At 39.8% G+C, this 14,370-nt stretch overlaps 1 protein-coding gene across 1 annotated transcript in view; it reads right to left on the reverse strand.

The window, feature by feature from the left end:
- The window catches only part of Mroh9 (maestro heat like repeat family member 9), a 90,818-nt gene extending 82,245 nt beyond the window's left edge, over window positions 1-8,573 (reverse strand). The window contains exon 1 of the mRNA XM_021662958.2: window positions 8,496-8,573. Within this exon, the coding sequence (XP_021518633.2) occupies window positions 8,496-8,573 (78 nt within the window). The remainder of the gene's footprint in view (window positions 1-8,495) is intronic.
- Window positions 8,574-14,370: the final 5,797 nt, after the last annotated feature.

A 14,370-nucleotide genomic window follows, 5' to 3' on the forward strand; every position in this document is an offset into this window, starting at 1 on the left:
CCCAAAAAGAACCCCAAGCCATCTGTTTACCACTAAGCACATGCTCTCACATAATCCATTACTGAGAGCCACTCTGGGAAACCCCCCTTCAGGACTCATTCATATTTGAGTCATGTCAAGAGCTTGTCCTGAGGAGCTTTATCCTCTATAGCGTACATTGCTCCCTGATATAGCAAGACTTAAATTGTTAAACCAGGAAGACAGCAGAGTGTGCCTTCCCAGCACAGAAGCAATGCCTCACTCGCTAGATCGCTGTTTTCCTCACTGTGACGGGCTATGAGACTGTGCAAACAATACAGGTCAGGACAATGCAACCTTCGCTTTCCCAGAGCCTGTGTTGTGCAAAATCAATGACCATTGTAGCTACAAAGACTTGCAAGATTGCATATGAATGCATAAGACTAAACCTTTAGACTATTTCTCAACCTGGGGAAAACCTATTGCCAATTATTCATAGCACCACCTATGACATACTCTTGAACAAGATGAGAATTGCATGCAGGCACAGCAAAATGCAACTTGCATGTAGGCATGCAAGGCCTAGAAGAGCAGGTGGGTGGAGTTATCTACCAATCGCTTATACTGAGCCTCCAAATCGATCACTCAGCAGTACACACAAAATTGTGGGAGTTTGTAGCTACAATAATTTACCTTACTCCCTTTCATTTACTAAGGACACAACCAGAGCCCAGAGAGCTCAAGTAACTTGCTAAAATAATTAGGCAGATGGCAGTTCAATGGTCCCCTGAAGCCAGGACTAGAGATTCTGGTCAACCATGAGAGCAATTGTGTATGTCCTTTTGAGATTTTAAAGACAGAAACAGAAAGATGTTGATGCAGTGACTAGAGGACAGTTGGAGCTGGAGCTAGACACAGTCCTGGGCTAGTGTCATTCTTCCTCACTCTTCAAAAGAAAACTCTTCATCAGAGTCAATTTTCTGGCATATCTTGTTAGCAAGTCTTTCATCAGTGATTCTAGGATCATCCATCGAGTCCTATGGGTTTCCTTTCTATGTGAACTCTCATGGCCAATGGGATCCCTGTGAATGGTCACTCCAATGAGTCCATAGTCCATGACAGTAGCATGGACTTCTTTTCAAGGTATCTGAAAATGCCATTAATTTGTCTTAAAATTGAGGAAATATTTGTGCTACTTGAGTGTCTTAACTACTCAGAGGAACATCCGAAATGAGTCCTTTTGTCCTGGGTACCCAGCTTCAGTGAGTGTGCATTTCTTGTGCTGCTAAGAACCGAGGTTTTACCTGGAAGGAGCTGGGGAGGCAAAGGACATTTCAAGGTCACATTCAAACTCATGTTTTTTAAATTTAATTTTGTTTATGTATTTATTACAATTTATTCACTTTGGATCCTTGCTGCAGCCCCCTCCCTTGTCTCCTCCCAGCCTTACCCTCCTTTCCTCTTCTCCCTCAATTCCCTTTCCCTAGTTTCCTGATAGGGGAGGACCTCCTCCCCTTTTAATCTGACCCTACCTTATATGGTTTCATCAAGGCTGGCTGCATCATCTTCCTCTGTGGCCTGGAAAGGCTGCATCTCACAGGGGAAGGTTATCAGAGAGCCTGCCACTGAGTTCATATCAGAGACAGCCCCTGTACCCCTTGCTAGGGAACCCACTTGGAAACTGAGCAATCAATGATCATCCTGAGTGAAGTAACCCAGAAGCAGAAAGACACAAATGACATATACTCACTTATAAATGGCAATTAGCCATATAATATAGGATAAACATACTGAAATCTATACCCCTAAAGAAACTAAACAGCAAGGAGGACACTAGGGAAGATGCTTAATCCTCATTCAGAAGAGCAAACAGAATAGACATTGGAAGTAGAGGAAAACAAGGAACAGGACAGGAGCCTTCCACAGAGGACCTCTGAAAGACTCTACCCACCAGGGTATCAAAGAAGATAGAGAGACTCATAGGTAAACTTTGGGCAGAGTGCCGGAATCCTTATGGAAGAAGAGAGAGATAGAAAGATCTAGAGGGGACAGGAACTCTGCAAGAACAACAACAGAGCCAAAATACCTCTTCAAAGCAAGTCAAACTCATATTTCAATTGGTTCATTTTCCTGGGAAGACTTCAGCAGCTAAATTATAAACTTGTTCATCAGGGAATTAAAAATTGAAGGTATTATTCAAATACAACCTTCTAAAGATGGATATTGCTAATCAAATGGGCCTTTACAAGAGCATGAATGCCTTTGCATTCTTCCTCATCCTGAAAACTGTTAATAAGAAAGAGCAGAGAAGCAGGTACCTGTCTAGGAACACACAAATAAGTGCTACTGCAACAGAAAACACTTCTGAAAAGAAGGATTTTTCCACTGTAGTAGTAGCTATTATTAAACCAGCCCTTGTCTTCTTGATATCAAATCTTTCTGTAAATCCTTTCATGTATTTGTGGCCATTGTTAGCTATTACACTAAAATATGATAAGCTGATATTTATTAATAGCAGCTATATGAAACCCTAAGCTATACCCTTAAGCCTTTCCTACACTGTTACCACTAAAATTCAATTTTCTGACTTGCCAGATCTTATAACATCACACATTAGTAATTGGGAACATATTAGCTTACCAAGTTGCATGGATATATATTTCAGACACTGACACACAATCACTCTTATTAATATGACCACCAATGTCATCAGAAAAGTCTTTAACTGCTGGAAAACTTTCAAACTCATAGTGGTGTGTTAAAATTTCCAAGATCCTACTCTTCCCTTGAAACCTTTAATTTTGTTATTGGCAACAGGTAATCGTTTTCCCTGAAGTGACAGACTCTATTCACTTTTGAGAAAATATCTGCCAAGCAGTCTGGTCTGGATAACCACAGCCTGTCACTCTTTCCAAGTAACAAAAGATGTTTCATGGCTAGAGCAGAGAGCTCAGTGCACAACTCAAGCAATCTCATTAGCCTTTTCCCTCTACCATGTGATGCTATCGTGTTTCCTAGTGTAGCAGGCATGTGTCACACTGATTTCCGATCTAAGGACACTATGCACCTGGGGTTGTTTGTCTGTCTGTTGTTGGTTTTTGTGTGTAGCAATGAAGACTATGGTTAGTGTAGTCTGATATGGCTACCCTGATATGGTTTTACCCACCAATGCTTATTATGAAAATAGTTTTGTTCTCATGGACTTCTTGGTAAGGTCTTGGGGGCCCTGGGGTGAGAACATTTTGAAAACCTATAGGATAATATTGCTTCTATATTAACTTCTGGCTGTATATGGTTTTAAATAAAGACAAGATAACAAAAATACAGAAGCACTGAGAACAAAATTCTTAGCTTAAATTAAAAAAAATGAGGGACTATTAATATACTTGAGTTTCTTCAAAAACAACTTTTAGATATTTGAAGTTTTTTGAGGGGTATGCTATAGTGACAAGTTTTTTTTTTTTGTTGTTGTTGTTTTTCTTCTAGCTTCAACATAGTGAAGGCAAGGGTTTACTTGACTTACAATTCCAGGTTACAGTCCATCAGCAAAGGGATGTCAAAGGAGAAACTTAGGCAAGTCACACCACATCCACAGAGAGAAAATGCATCTATGCTTACTAAATTGCAGCTAGTTTTATCCTCTCTTACACTATGCAGAACCCCCTGCCTAGGGAATGATATCACCCACAGTGGGTTAGATCTTTCTATAGGAAATGACAATAAACTCATTATTCCATAGACACACCCACAGGCCAACCTGATCTAGACAATTCCTCTTAAGACTTTCTTACCAGTTTTATTCTGCTGTCAATTTGTGACAAATTGACAGATAAAACTAACCAGTGCATATTTCAGTGATAAAAATTAAAAGATGAAATAAATGAAAATCTAATACAGACTAATAAGTTAAAGATTATGAAAGGAATTTGCATCTAAAATACAAATTCTCACCACCACAATGAGAACATTCTCAATTTAACACATCACTAAATAAATTTAGGAAAATATTTCAAGTTATTATATAGTATAAATGGCATTTCCTTATTTGGTTCCTTATTTCAGACAGGTAAAACTCTGTGACATTGGATAGCAACTGCAGTATCAATTTTAGTGACACAGAAAAAAAAATTACCCACAAAGTAGTACAGCATGATGAGATTTTGAATGAAATCCATTAATTTTCATGTAATACATGGACAGATCAAATGGAGAGCCTATGCAGAGCATTAACACACTTAAAATTTATGGAAAATGCTTACTTAGTGAAGGTGAATTATAACGAATATGAGGTTTTTATGTGTGACATTTTCATACACACATGTACTTAGGTAATATCTGCCTCTATATTGCCTTTTCTTAATTTCATGGTTGAGGGGATCCCTGTTCTAGTACTTTAATTCTAATTTCTTGTCTTTAGTTTTGCTTTAAACTCTACATATGAGGAAAAACTGAGATACATAACTTTTTAAGATCTTGTTTGATCTCCAGTTCCGTCTATTCCCTTCAAATGACATAATACCATTATTCTTTATGGTTGAATAATACTTCGCACTTTCTATATAGTTCATATTTTATTATCTTCTTATCCATTGACTGTAGTTTATTTCACAGCTTGGCTACTGTGATTGGTACCATTACAACATGATCACCCAGTCATTTCTTTTGTAAACCCAGTTTACTTTTTTGTAAATACAGTTGTCATACCCCTACAAAATTTAGCTTAACTGTAATTATATCTGTTTAATGGTTATATAATAAGTTTTTAAATGGATAGTCTTCTGCCTTGTTTTCTGGAAAAGTGATTCTAAAACTCTTGGAAATTCCCAACTTATAAAAATGTCTTTGTTCTTTTTCATGGTGTGCAGCTGAAATTAGAGCAAGGCACCTTGTGATGGATTCCTAGTTTCGGTTTCAAAATGGTGGCTGGCCTTCCTAGACAGAACAATCATGTGATCTAGGTGAAGACTGGAAGCCAGCCTGGAATCAGCTAGCTTTCTGAGAAGGGAAGGAAGACTAGGGATGGAGTCTGACCACAGGAGGAATGACTCCGTAGGCCAGGCCTATGGAATGAAAATTCTGAACAATGATGGCAGGGTGAGCTTCCTGATTAGCAGTGCACACTGAGGGACCCAGAGGTTGGCAAGTCCTAAGGACAAGGGAACTTCACGTTTGGGACCACAGCAGACCACCTTCCGCAACCCCCACCGTTCTTGCCCTTTGGTTGTTTCTGAGTTGTCTGCCTCATGATAAAATGTGTGTTATACATGTAGCAATTCCCTTGGTTGGAGGACAATTTTAGTGAATTGCGAAACCAGAAAGCATCTGCTGAAGCCTCCAATTCATCATACAGTTGATCAGAAGGAACAGTGTCCCATGGACCACAGAGCTTGTGGCTAGTCTCTGGAGTGAGGTCACAGGTGGGGAACTCTAGTCTTTCTTGTGACATAATGAGTAATTACCTCCAAAATTGCACTGCATTTCATGTCTGTTTATGTTTTAGGCTTTAAGATGTTTGGTTTTAGATTAGATGACGATTAGACTGCAGTCACTGAATGCCTATTAATTTCATGAACTTAAGTATTCCTGTTCTGCAAGGTGGTGGTGGTGCATGCCTTTAACCTCAGCATTTAGAGAGGCAGGCAGATCTTTGTGTGTTCGAGACCAGCCTGATCTACAAAGCAAATTCCAGGACAGCCAGGGACATATAGAGAAACCCTGTCTTGAAAAACCAAAAAAAAAAAAAAAAAAAAAAAACTATTTCCATTCTAAACTACAAAGCTCCCCATCAGTTTTGCGTCTAGTGTTTTAATGCATCTTAATAACTGTTCGTTACCTCCATTCTTTTATTAGGGCTTGTAAAATCAGGTGATTTCTAACTCTATTTTTGCCTTTCCGCATACTAGCTGGAATTCTGATTCAATAATTGCCCTTTACTATTTAGTTCAAGATAAAAAGCTGACACATCTTTCTGCCTGTGTTAACTTCGAGGCTGACAAAAGTGTTTTACCTTTGGTTCCTGAAGTAATTCACAGTCTAAATTAGCTACAGTAGATGTGTGTGTTTAATTTGGGGAGTGACAAGAGAGTGAAGAGCATGCTGAAATCCTGGAATTTACATGTCACTCTTTCAACAACTCATTAGCTGCTCCAACACATGAAATATGGTTAGCTCAGTTTCCATATTAAGCCTTTAAGCATCTGTCCTGACTTGGAGGCAATTTTTTATTCATATATTCAAGAACGTATGCTGAGACCTCACTGTATGCAAGGTGTTTTGCTGATCGGTAGAATGCTTTGGATTTGTGGAGTCCAAATAAAGTGGACAGGGTGTTATCCCAAAGCTCCCAGTTTGGTGAGAAAGGGTAAACAGACAATTACACAAGCACTGTGGGTCTGTTTCACATTATCATGTGGGTGCCATTAGTCATATTTATTTAATTCATACGTCATTCATGCATCATGGCGCTCTGAGAAAGCACATAACAGAAATGTTTGAGAAGTTTGTCATGGACTTTGTTTCTTCAGAAAATCTATGTCGCAAATCCTCAGCCAGCCAGCGCTAAAACTTTAGTTGCTCATGAAGTGCAAAGAATGAACAATTAGCAAAACTGCAGCAACCTTGAAGAACTAGCCAGACAATGCTGTTTCTGCTTGTGTCTGTGGTCGCTATACATCATCACAGCAGGTTGTGGTTAGCAAAATGGCATGGGGAGGGGTGTTCATCCTTGGCATTTTTAAGGAAACAGTGAAAGTTTATGCACCAAAGTCTTTGTGACTGACATGTTTTCTTTCTAGCATTCTGTACCAGAAAGAGAGAAGCAAAAAAAAAAAAAAAAATGACAGTAAGACTTTTATCTTTAACCATGACTTTGCTGAGTGCATATAGTTCAGAAACATGTCTATTATTTAGAACCCATCAGTTGGGAGTGTTGTCAAAATATTTACATTGTATTACTAAGGATAATAAACGAGGATTTTTTAAAAAGAAAATTGAGGTAGTGCAATATAAGAAGGATTCAATCACGGAGATCTTTATTTTTCCCCTTACATTTAAGAATTTCCTTTTCTCATTGGAGAAAGAATTGATGTGTTTTAAAGTTGAGGACAGAAAACAGGAGAACAAAACAGCATGCGCAAGGAAGACCTAAGTGTGACCTCCACAGCCAGCTGCTTTGTAAAAGGCTGTATTGAGAAATCACTTGCCTCCATCCCCAACACTGAGATTGTATTCCCTTCCTCACTGCAAGTGCGAGGAGGAACTGCTTGTCATGGTATCCTGACACAGACTGGAACTTATCCACAAAGATTCTTAGTGTTCCTGGACAGAGCTTGACTATGGATCTCAGAACTAGCAGAGTGAGCCAATGACTGTGTTCTCAACAATATCTGATTGTGAGCTGCTGTCTCAATTTAGGAGACAAGCGTGGCTCCATGTTGGACAGAAGTTACAGAGATTTTTCGTGTCTCAGGGGGAAAGTGCTCACTGGACACTCATGAAGAGCTGAGGCCAGGCCACTCCCTCCCCCAGCACACATGCAAAAAGCCTGGTGTGGTGGCATTTCCCTGTACCCCAGTCCTGGCAGAAGTAGGGTGAAGAAAGTCAGATCCAAGCTGATTTGCCAGCCCATCTAGCCAATGCGTAGACTAAGAGAGCAGTAGAGGAAAGCATGGATCACTGACTGTTGGTCTCTCTGCGTATGCATGGATGAATATGTTCACCCTTGCACATATTTATACACACATGCAGATACCACACAAATAAATAAATACACAAAAACTAATCGTGACATTTTATGAACAGTGTGGTTATCTGGGAGAAGCCGATGAGCAAATACTGAGGAGTAGTTATTAAAACGCAAGCAAGTGAGTGAGCCGCCGACCATCATCAACCCCAGCATGAGCTGCAGACCAGACCCTCTGCACACAGTACCAAATAAGGCTCTTTCCCTGGTGCTCAGTCTCCTCTGCCTCTGGGGTGAATATATGACAACTATCAGCTGCTTTGCTAATCACCCCTGAACGTAACTTTTAGCCATTAAACTAACCTGTCATTAATTTTGGTCTAATTCCATGTAATAAGTACAAATCCAGCCTTCACCTCCGACAGTTCCTTTAGAATGCCCAAGCTTTCCTCTGGCTGCCCGGATGTATCTCTCTTCTCTCCGTCAATTTTGTCAGATTCTCTTATTTTAAGGTGCTTATAGGCTGTTCTTTACAGGAAACTCATTGCTGCATTTCCAGGGCTAGTATTGAATGTGTATTTATAATTAAGCAAAGACGGTTGCAAACATTTAAGTAGGCGACGTATAACTTTGCATTCAGTTCCTCAGTATATCTCTGAGTACTCCATGTCCTTTCCAATGTACAGACCATGTTAATCTCGCACAGCTATCTCTCCAGCTCCTTCACAGCCAGTCCCTGCTGCCTACTCATTGGTGCTCCTGGGAAAACACTGTTCCGATTACTTTCAGCATAGATTAGTTTTAACCGTTACAGTATTTGGATGAAAACTGAACCCTATAAAGGAACATCACGTACTGTGAACTCCTCTGTATCCAGCTTCTTTAACTCTTTGGATGCCTCAGAGGCTCTTGCCTCCAGTGTTCCATTGCACATACGGTCCCCGGTGTGCTTTTGGGCACAGTCTTTAGGTTTGTAACTATGACAAGCAAAGCTGCCTAGAACTTTCACCTGCTTTTGGGCATATTTCTTTGTACCTCAGGTAAACCCCAAAGTGCTGAACTGATAGATCAAATGTGGCCATATATTTGACCTTGAGAGAGACTGGCAGTTTCCAAAGTGGTTTTACTGTACAATATTCCTACCAGAAATGAATGAGAAATTGCGTTGTTGTGTATTCTCATGAATGACTGATGATGTCAAGTTGCTAAATTTTAAACATTCTATTGTGTGAGAATTAGTGCTTTGAGTATGCTTTTATTTAGCAACTGATGATATAATATACTTTCTCATATGCAAAACAGCCATGAGTGTCTCTTTCTTAGAAAATATTGTTATATTATATTTAATTATATATAATCTATCCCCAAATAATTCTTTGTATAAAATGAGGTTTAAATTGAGTTTTACTTTTGTGCTGAGTGTCCAGTTGGTTCAGTACTATTTTTTGGAGCGCTATCCTTTTCTCCCATTAAATTGCTTAGTACTTATCAGCAAGAAAATCAAGAGACAAAGGATGAAAGGGAGAAGGGAAAGTGAAAGGAGACAGAAGAGGGGGAGAGAGATGACAGTGACATACGAGTTTATTTGTGAACACAATTTAATTTATTTGTTTACCTGTGTTAGCATTTACATGACCCTTCTAGCTTACCACAGCCACATGCAATTTAAGTATCCTTAACCTAAAAAATCTCAAATCTGGAATACTTAAAAATCTGAAATTGTTTGAACATTAACATGACGGAAGTTTGACTTCCACCTCTTCCCCTGGGAATGATAATTTTATTTCTTTATGGAAGAACAATGCTCCATTTGGTGCATATATGTGTATTTGAGACAGGTTTTTTTCTATCCCTTCACCCTTCGCTTTGTCCCTAGCTGATTTCATATCGTGGCTATTGTGAGCAGTGATACTTTCACACCTGTTGTGTGCTCGCTTTGCCTCCTCTGTGGCATATGTCGAGGAATCGGATATCTCATATGTTGATATAGCTTCGAGAACATAGTTTAATTAACATCGTGTTATTGAGTATTTTAATATATCACCAATGTATCTCTCTCCTTATATTTATATATTTATGCTTTCAACTTCTATTAATAGTGCTTATGTTTTCATGTACATATACATCACTGTGCCTGGCTCTAAAATGCCTTTTAGATAACTATTTCAAATGAAATTTTGAAACCTTATTTTCTAAATGACATTTGCTTTAGAGATACATGAGTCAAGCACATCTAGCTTCTATCTTGTGACCTTGGTTAATGCACACACTAGATTTGGCAAAGTAGTCACATGTTTCTTGGGGTTTTATAAAGTAAAGCCATGATACTCAGGAATATTGCCTCCTTCTTGCTGTGTATAGCTTTACTCTGTCTTCTTTCATTGGCTGGGATTGCCAACACAATGCTGAACAGATGGGATGAAGTGCATCTACCCTGAGGTGTGCCCCAACAAGTTTTACTTAACAAAATAAAAGGTTGCTACTCTCCTGTTCCCTGTTTTCTCCCTCTTCTGATGTCTGTCCCATTTGCCTTTCTGAATGATTGAGCATCTTGCCCAGGGTCTTCCTTCTTGATTAACTTCCTTAGGTATACAGATTTTAGTATGTTTATCCTATATTATATGTCTAATATCCACTTATAAGTGAGTGTATACCATGTGTGTCTTTCTGCTTCTGGGATACCTCACTCAGGGTGATCTTTTCTAGATCCCACCATTTGCCTGCAAATTTCATGATGTCCTCGTTTTTAATTGCTGAGTAGTATTCCATTGTGTAAATGTACCACAATTTCTGTATCCATTCCTCAGTTGAGTGACATCTGGGTTGTTTCCAGATTCTGGCTATTATGAATAAGGCTGCTAAGAACATGGTTGAGCAAATGTCCTTGTTGTGTACTTGAGCATCTTTTGGATATATGCCTAAGAGTGGTATACCTGAATCTTGAGGAAGCACTATTCCTAATTATCTGAGAAAGTGCCAGATTGATTTCCAAAGTGGTTGTACAAGTTTATATTCCCACCAGCAGTGGAGGAGGGTTCCCCTTTCTCCACATCTTCTCCACATCCAGCATGTTTTGTCACTTGAGTTTTTGATCTTAGCCAATCTGATGGGTGTAAGGTGAAATCTCAGGGTCATTTTGATTTGCATTTTCTTGATGACTAAGGACATTAAGCATTTCTTTAAGTGTTTCCCTGCCATTCGATATTCCTCTATTGAGAATTCTCTGTTTAGTTCTGTAACCCATTATTTAATTGGATTACTTGGTTTGTTGCAGAGGGCCTCTGAAGGACTCTACCCAGCAGGTTATCATAGCAGATGAGATTCATAGCCAAACTATGGGCAGAGGGCAGGGAATCTTATGAAAGAAGGAAGAGATAGAAAGACCTGGAGGGAACAGGAGCTCCACAAAGAGAACAACAGAACCCAGGGGTCTTTTCTGAGACTGCTACTCCAAATAAGGACCATTCATGAATATAACCTAGAACTCCTACACAGATGTAGCCCATGGCAGCTTAGTCTCCAAGTGGGTTCCCTAGTAATGGGAAAAGGGATTGTCTCTGACATGAACTCAGTGGCTGGCTCTTTGATCACCTCCCCCTGAGGGGGGGTGCAGCCTTACCAGGCCACAGAGAAAGACAATGCAGCCAGTCCTGATGAGACCTGATAGGTTAAGGTTAGATGGAAGGGGAGGAGGACCTTCCCTATCAGTGGACTTGTAGAGGGGCATGGGAAGAGAAGAAGGAGGAAGAGTGGGATTGGGAAAGGACGAGGAAGGGGGCTACAGTTGGGATACAAAGTGAATAAATTATAATAAATTAAAAATTAACTAAAATATAAAAATTTAAGTAAAACATAAAATTTTAAAAAGGTTTAATTATAAGCAACAAACACCGCAGGCAAGAGTTAGCATGTCCTAGAAAAATAGTAAGATCTGGAGAGGACAGGAACTCCACAAGGAGAGCAACAAAACCAAAATTTTGAACACAGGGGTCTTTCCAGAGACTCATACTCCAACCAAGTACCAGGCATGGAGATAACCTAGAACCCCGCACAGATGTAGCCCATGGCAGTTCAGTGTCCAAGTGGGTTCCATAGTAATGGAAACAGGGACTGCCTCTGACATGAACTGATTGGCCTGCTCTTTAATCACCTCCCCCTGAGGGTGGAGCAGCCATACCAGGCCACAGAAGATGACAATGCAGCCACTCCTGATGAGATCTGATAGACTAAGATCAGAAGGAAGGAGAAGAAGATCTCCTCTATCAGTGGACTTGGGGAGAGGCATGCATGGAGAAGGGGAAGGGAAGGTGAGATTAGGAGGGGAGGAGGAGGGGCTTATGGGGGGATACAAAGTGAATAAAATGTAATTAATAAAAATTAAAATAAAAAAATTAAAAAAATTGTACTATTGGAGGTTTTAACTACTACTAAGAATTGTGAGCTGAACAATTCCAGAGGGCACTCAGAGGTGACAATCTTCCAGAAAGGCAGCTGGGATCCCTGAAGTCACAGACTGTTACGCTGTAAAGAAGGATGCAGTGGGGCAAGTTTTTCTGAAATGAAGAATAAATTAAACTGACAGCTCAAGAGGGAAAGTCTGTATACTAGGAAATAATGAAAATTACTTTAAATCGTTAAGTTTCATGAGGTCCCATTTACTAATTGCTGGCGTTAATATCTATACTTCCAGGTCCTTGACAGAAAGTCCTTTCTTGTGCCGTTGAGTTCAAGCATAGTTCCTACTTTCTTCTCTCTCCGAATCAGGATATCAGGTCTTATGTTGAGGTTGCTGATTCAATTTGAGTTGAGTTTTGTGGAGGCTAAGAGAAAAAGATTGAGTTTCATCCTTCTACAATTAGCTGTCCAGTTTGAGCAGCACCCTTTGTTGAAGACATTCTCTTTTCTCTATTGTGTCTTGTTGGTCTCTTTGTCTGAAATCAGGTGACTGTAGGAATGCCAGTTGGTACAAGGGGCCTCAGTTATGTTGCATTGATCAGTGTGGATGTTTTGATGTCAATAACAATCTGTTTTTATTGTTATAGGTCTGTGAATATGAACCAGCAGGTTTTTTGTTGTTGTTCAGGACTTTTTTTTTTTTTTTTTTTGGCTGTTCTGGATCTTTTGAGTTTGTACATGAAATTTAAGATTGTTTTCAATTTCTGTAATGATTTGCATTGGAATTTTGATGGGAATTGCATTTTGTATGTAGATTGCCTTTGGTAGAATGGTCATTTTCACAATATCAAGCTTATTAATCCATGAAAATGGGTGGTCTTTTCATCATATGGAATGCTGTTTAATTTCTTTTTTTTTTTTAATGGCTTGAAGTTTTCAGTGATCTCATGAAAGCAAAACAAAGTATACTACTACGTAAGTGATAAAGCAGCCCATGGAATGGGAAGATTTCTCTGTCATCAGTTTTTCATATGATAGTTAGTATCTAGAATAAAGAATTCAGAAGACTGAAATCAAGGAAACAAACAACAAAATTTAAAAATAGGACATGGAAGGAAGCAGAAATTTCCTTAAAGATTAATGCAAATGGCCAAGAAACATTTTTAAAATGTTCATTATCCTTATCCATCAGGGGAAATGCAAATTAAAGCTACTTTGAGGCTTTATCTTTTTTTCATTAGTTTTTTTTTTAATTTTTTAAAATTCTCAAATAAAGCTGCTACAAACATGGTTGAGCAAATGTTCTTATTGTGTACTTGAGCCTCTTTTGGATATATGCCTAGGAGTGGTATGGCTGGAGCTTGAGGAAGCGCTATTCCTAGTTGTCTGAGGAAGTGCCAGATTGCTTTCCAGAGTGGTTGTACAAGTTTACATTCCCACCAGCAGTGGAAGAGGGTTCCCCTTTCTCCACAACCGCCAACTGTTGGACAGAGTGCATGGAATCTTATGTAAGTAGTGGAAAATAATAAGATCTGGAGAGGACAGGAACTCCACAAGGAGAGCAACAGAACCAGAAAATTTGAACACAGGGGTCTTCCCAGAGACTCTTACTCCAATCAAGTACCAGGCATGGAGATAACCTAGAACCCCTGCATAGATGTAGCCCATGTAGTTTAGTGTCTAAGTGGGTTACATAGTAATGGAAAGAGGGACTGCCTCTGACATCATCTGATTGGCCTGTTCTTTGATCACCTCCCCCTGAGGGGGGAGCATCCTTACCAGGCCACAGAACATGACAATGCAGCCACTCCTGATGAGATCTGATAGACTAAGATCAGAAGGAAGGAGAGAAAGACCTCCCCTGGGGCATTTGTGAAGAAGGGGGAGGGAGGGTAGGACTAGGAGGGGAGGAGGGAGGGGCTTATGGGGAGATACAAAGTGAATAAAGTGTAATTAATAAAATTAAAACAATTATCTATTAATTACACTTTATTCTCCTTGTATCCCCCCTGTGGTTCCCTCCTTCCTTCCGTCCCAATCCCTCCCTTCCTCCACCCTCTGCATGCATGCCCCTCTCCAAGTCCCCTGTCTTAGGTTATCTCGATGCATGGTCCTTGGTTGGAGTATCAGTCTCAGGAAAGATCCCTGTGCTCAGATTTTTTGGTTCTGTTGCTCTCCTTGTGGAGTTCCTGTCCTCTCCAGATCTTACTATTTCCCACTTCTTTCATAAGATTCCCTGCACTCTGCCCAAAGGTTGCCCATAAGTCTCAGCATCTGCATTGATAGTCTGCAGGGCAGAGCCTTTCAGAGGTCCTCTGTGTCAGGCTCCTGACTTG

The sequence above is a fragment of the Meriones unguiculatus genome, chromosome 11 (genome assembly GCF_030254825.1).
Source record: "Meriones unguiculatus strain TT.TT164.6M chromosome 11, Bangor_MerUng_6.1, whole genome shotgun sequence".
Lineage (NCBI taxonomy): Eukaryota > Metazoa > Chordata > Mammalia > Rodentia > Muridae > Meriones > Meriones unguiculatus.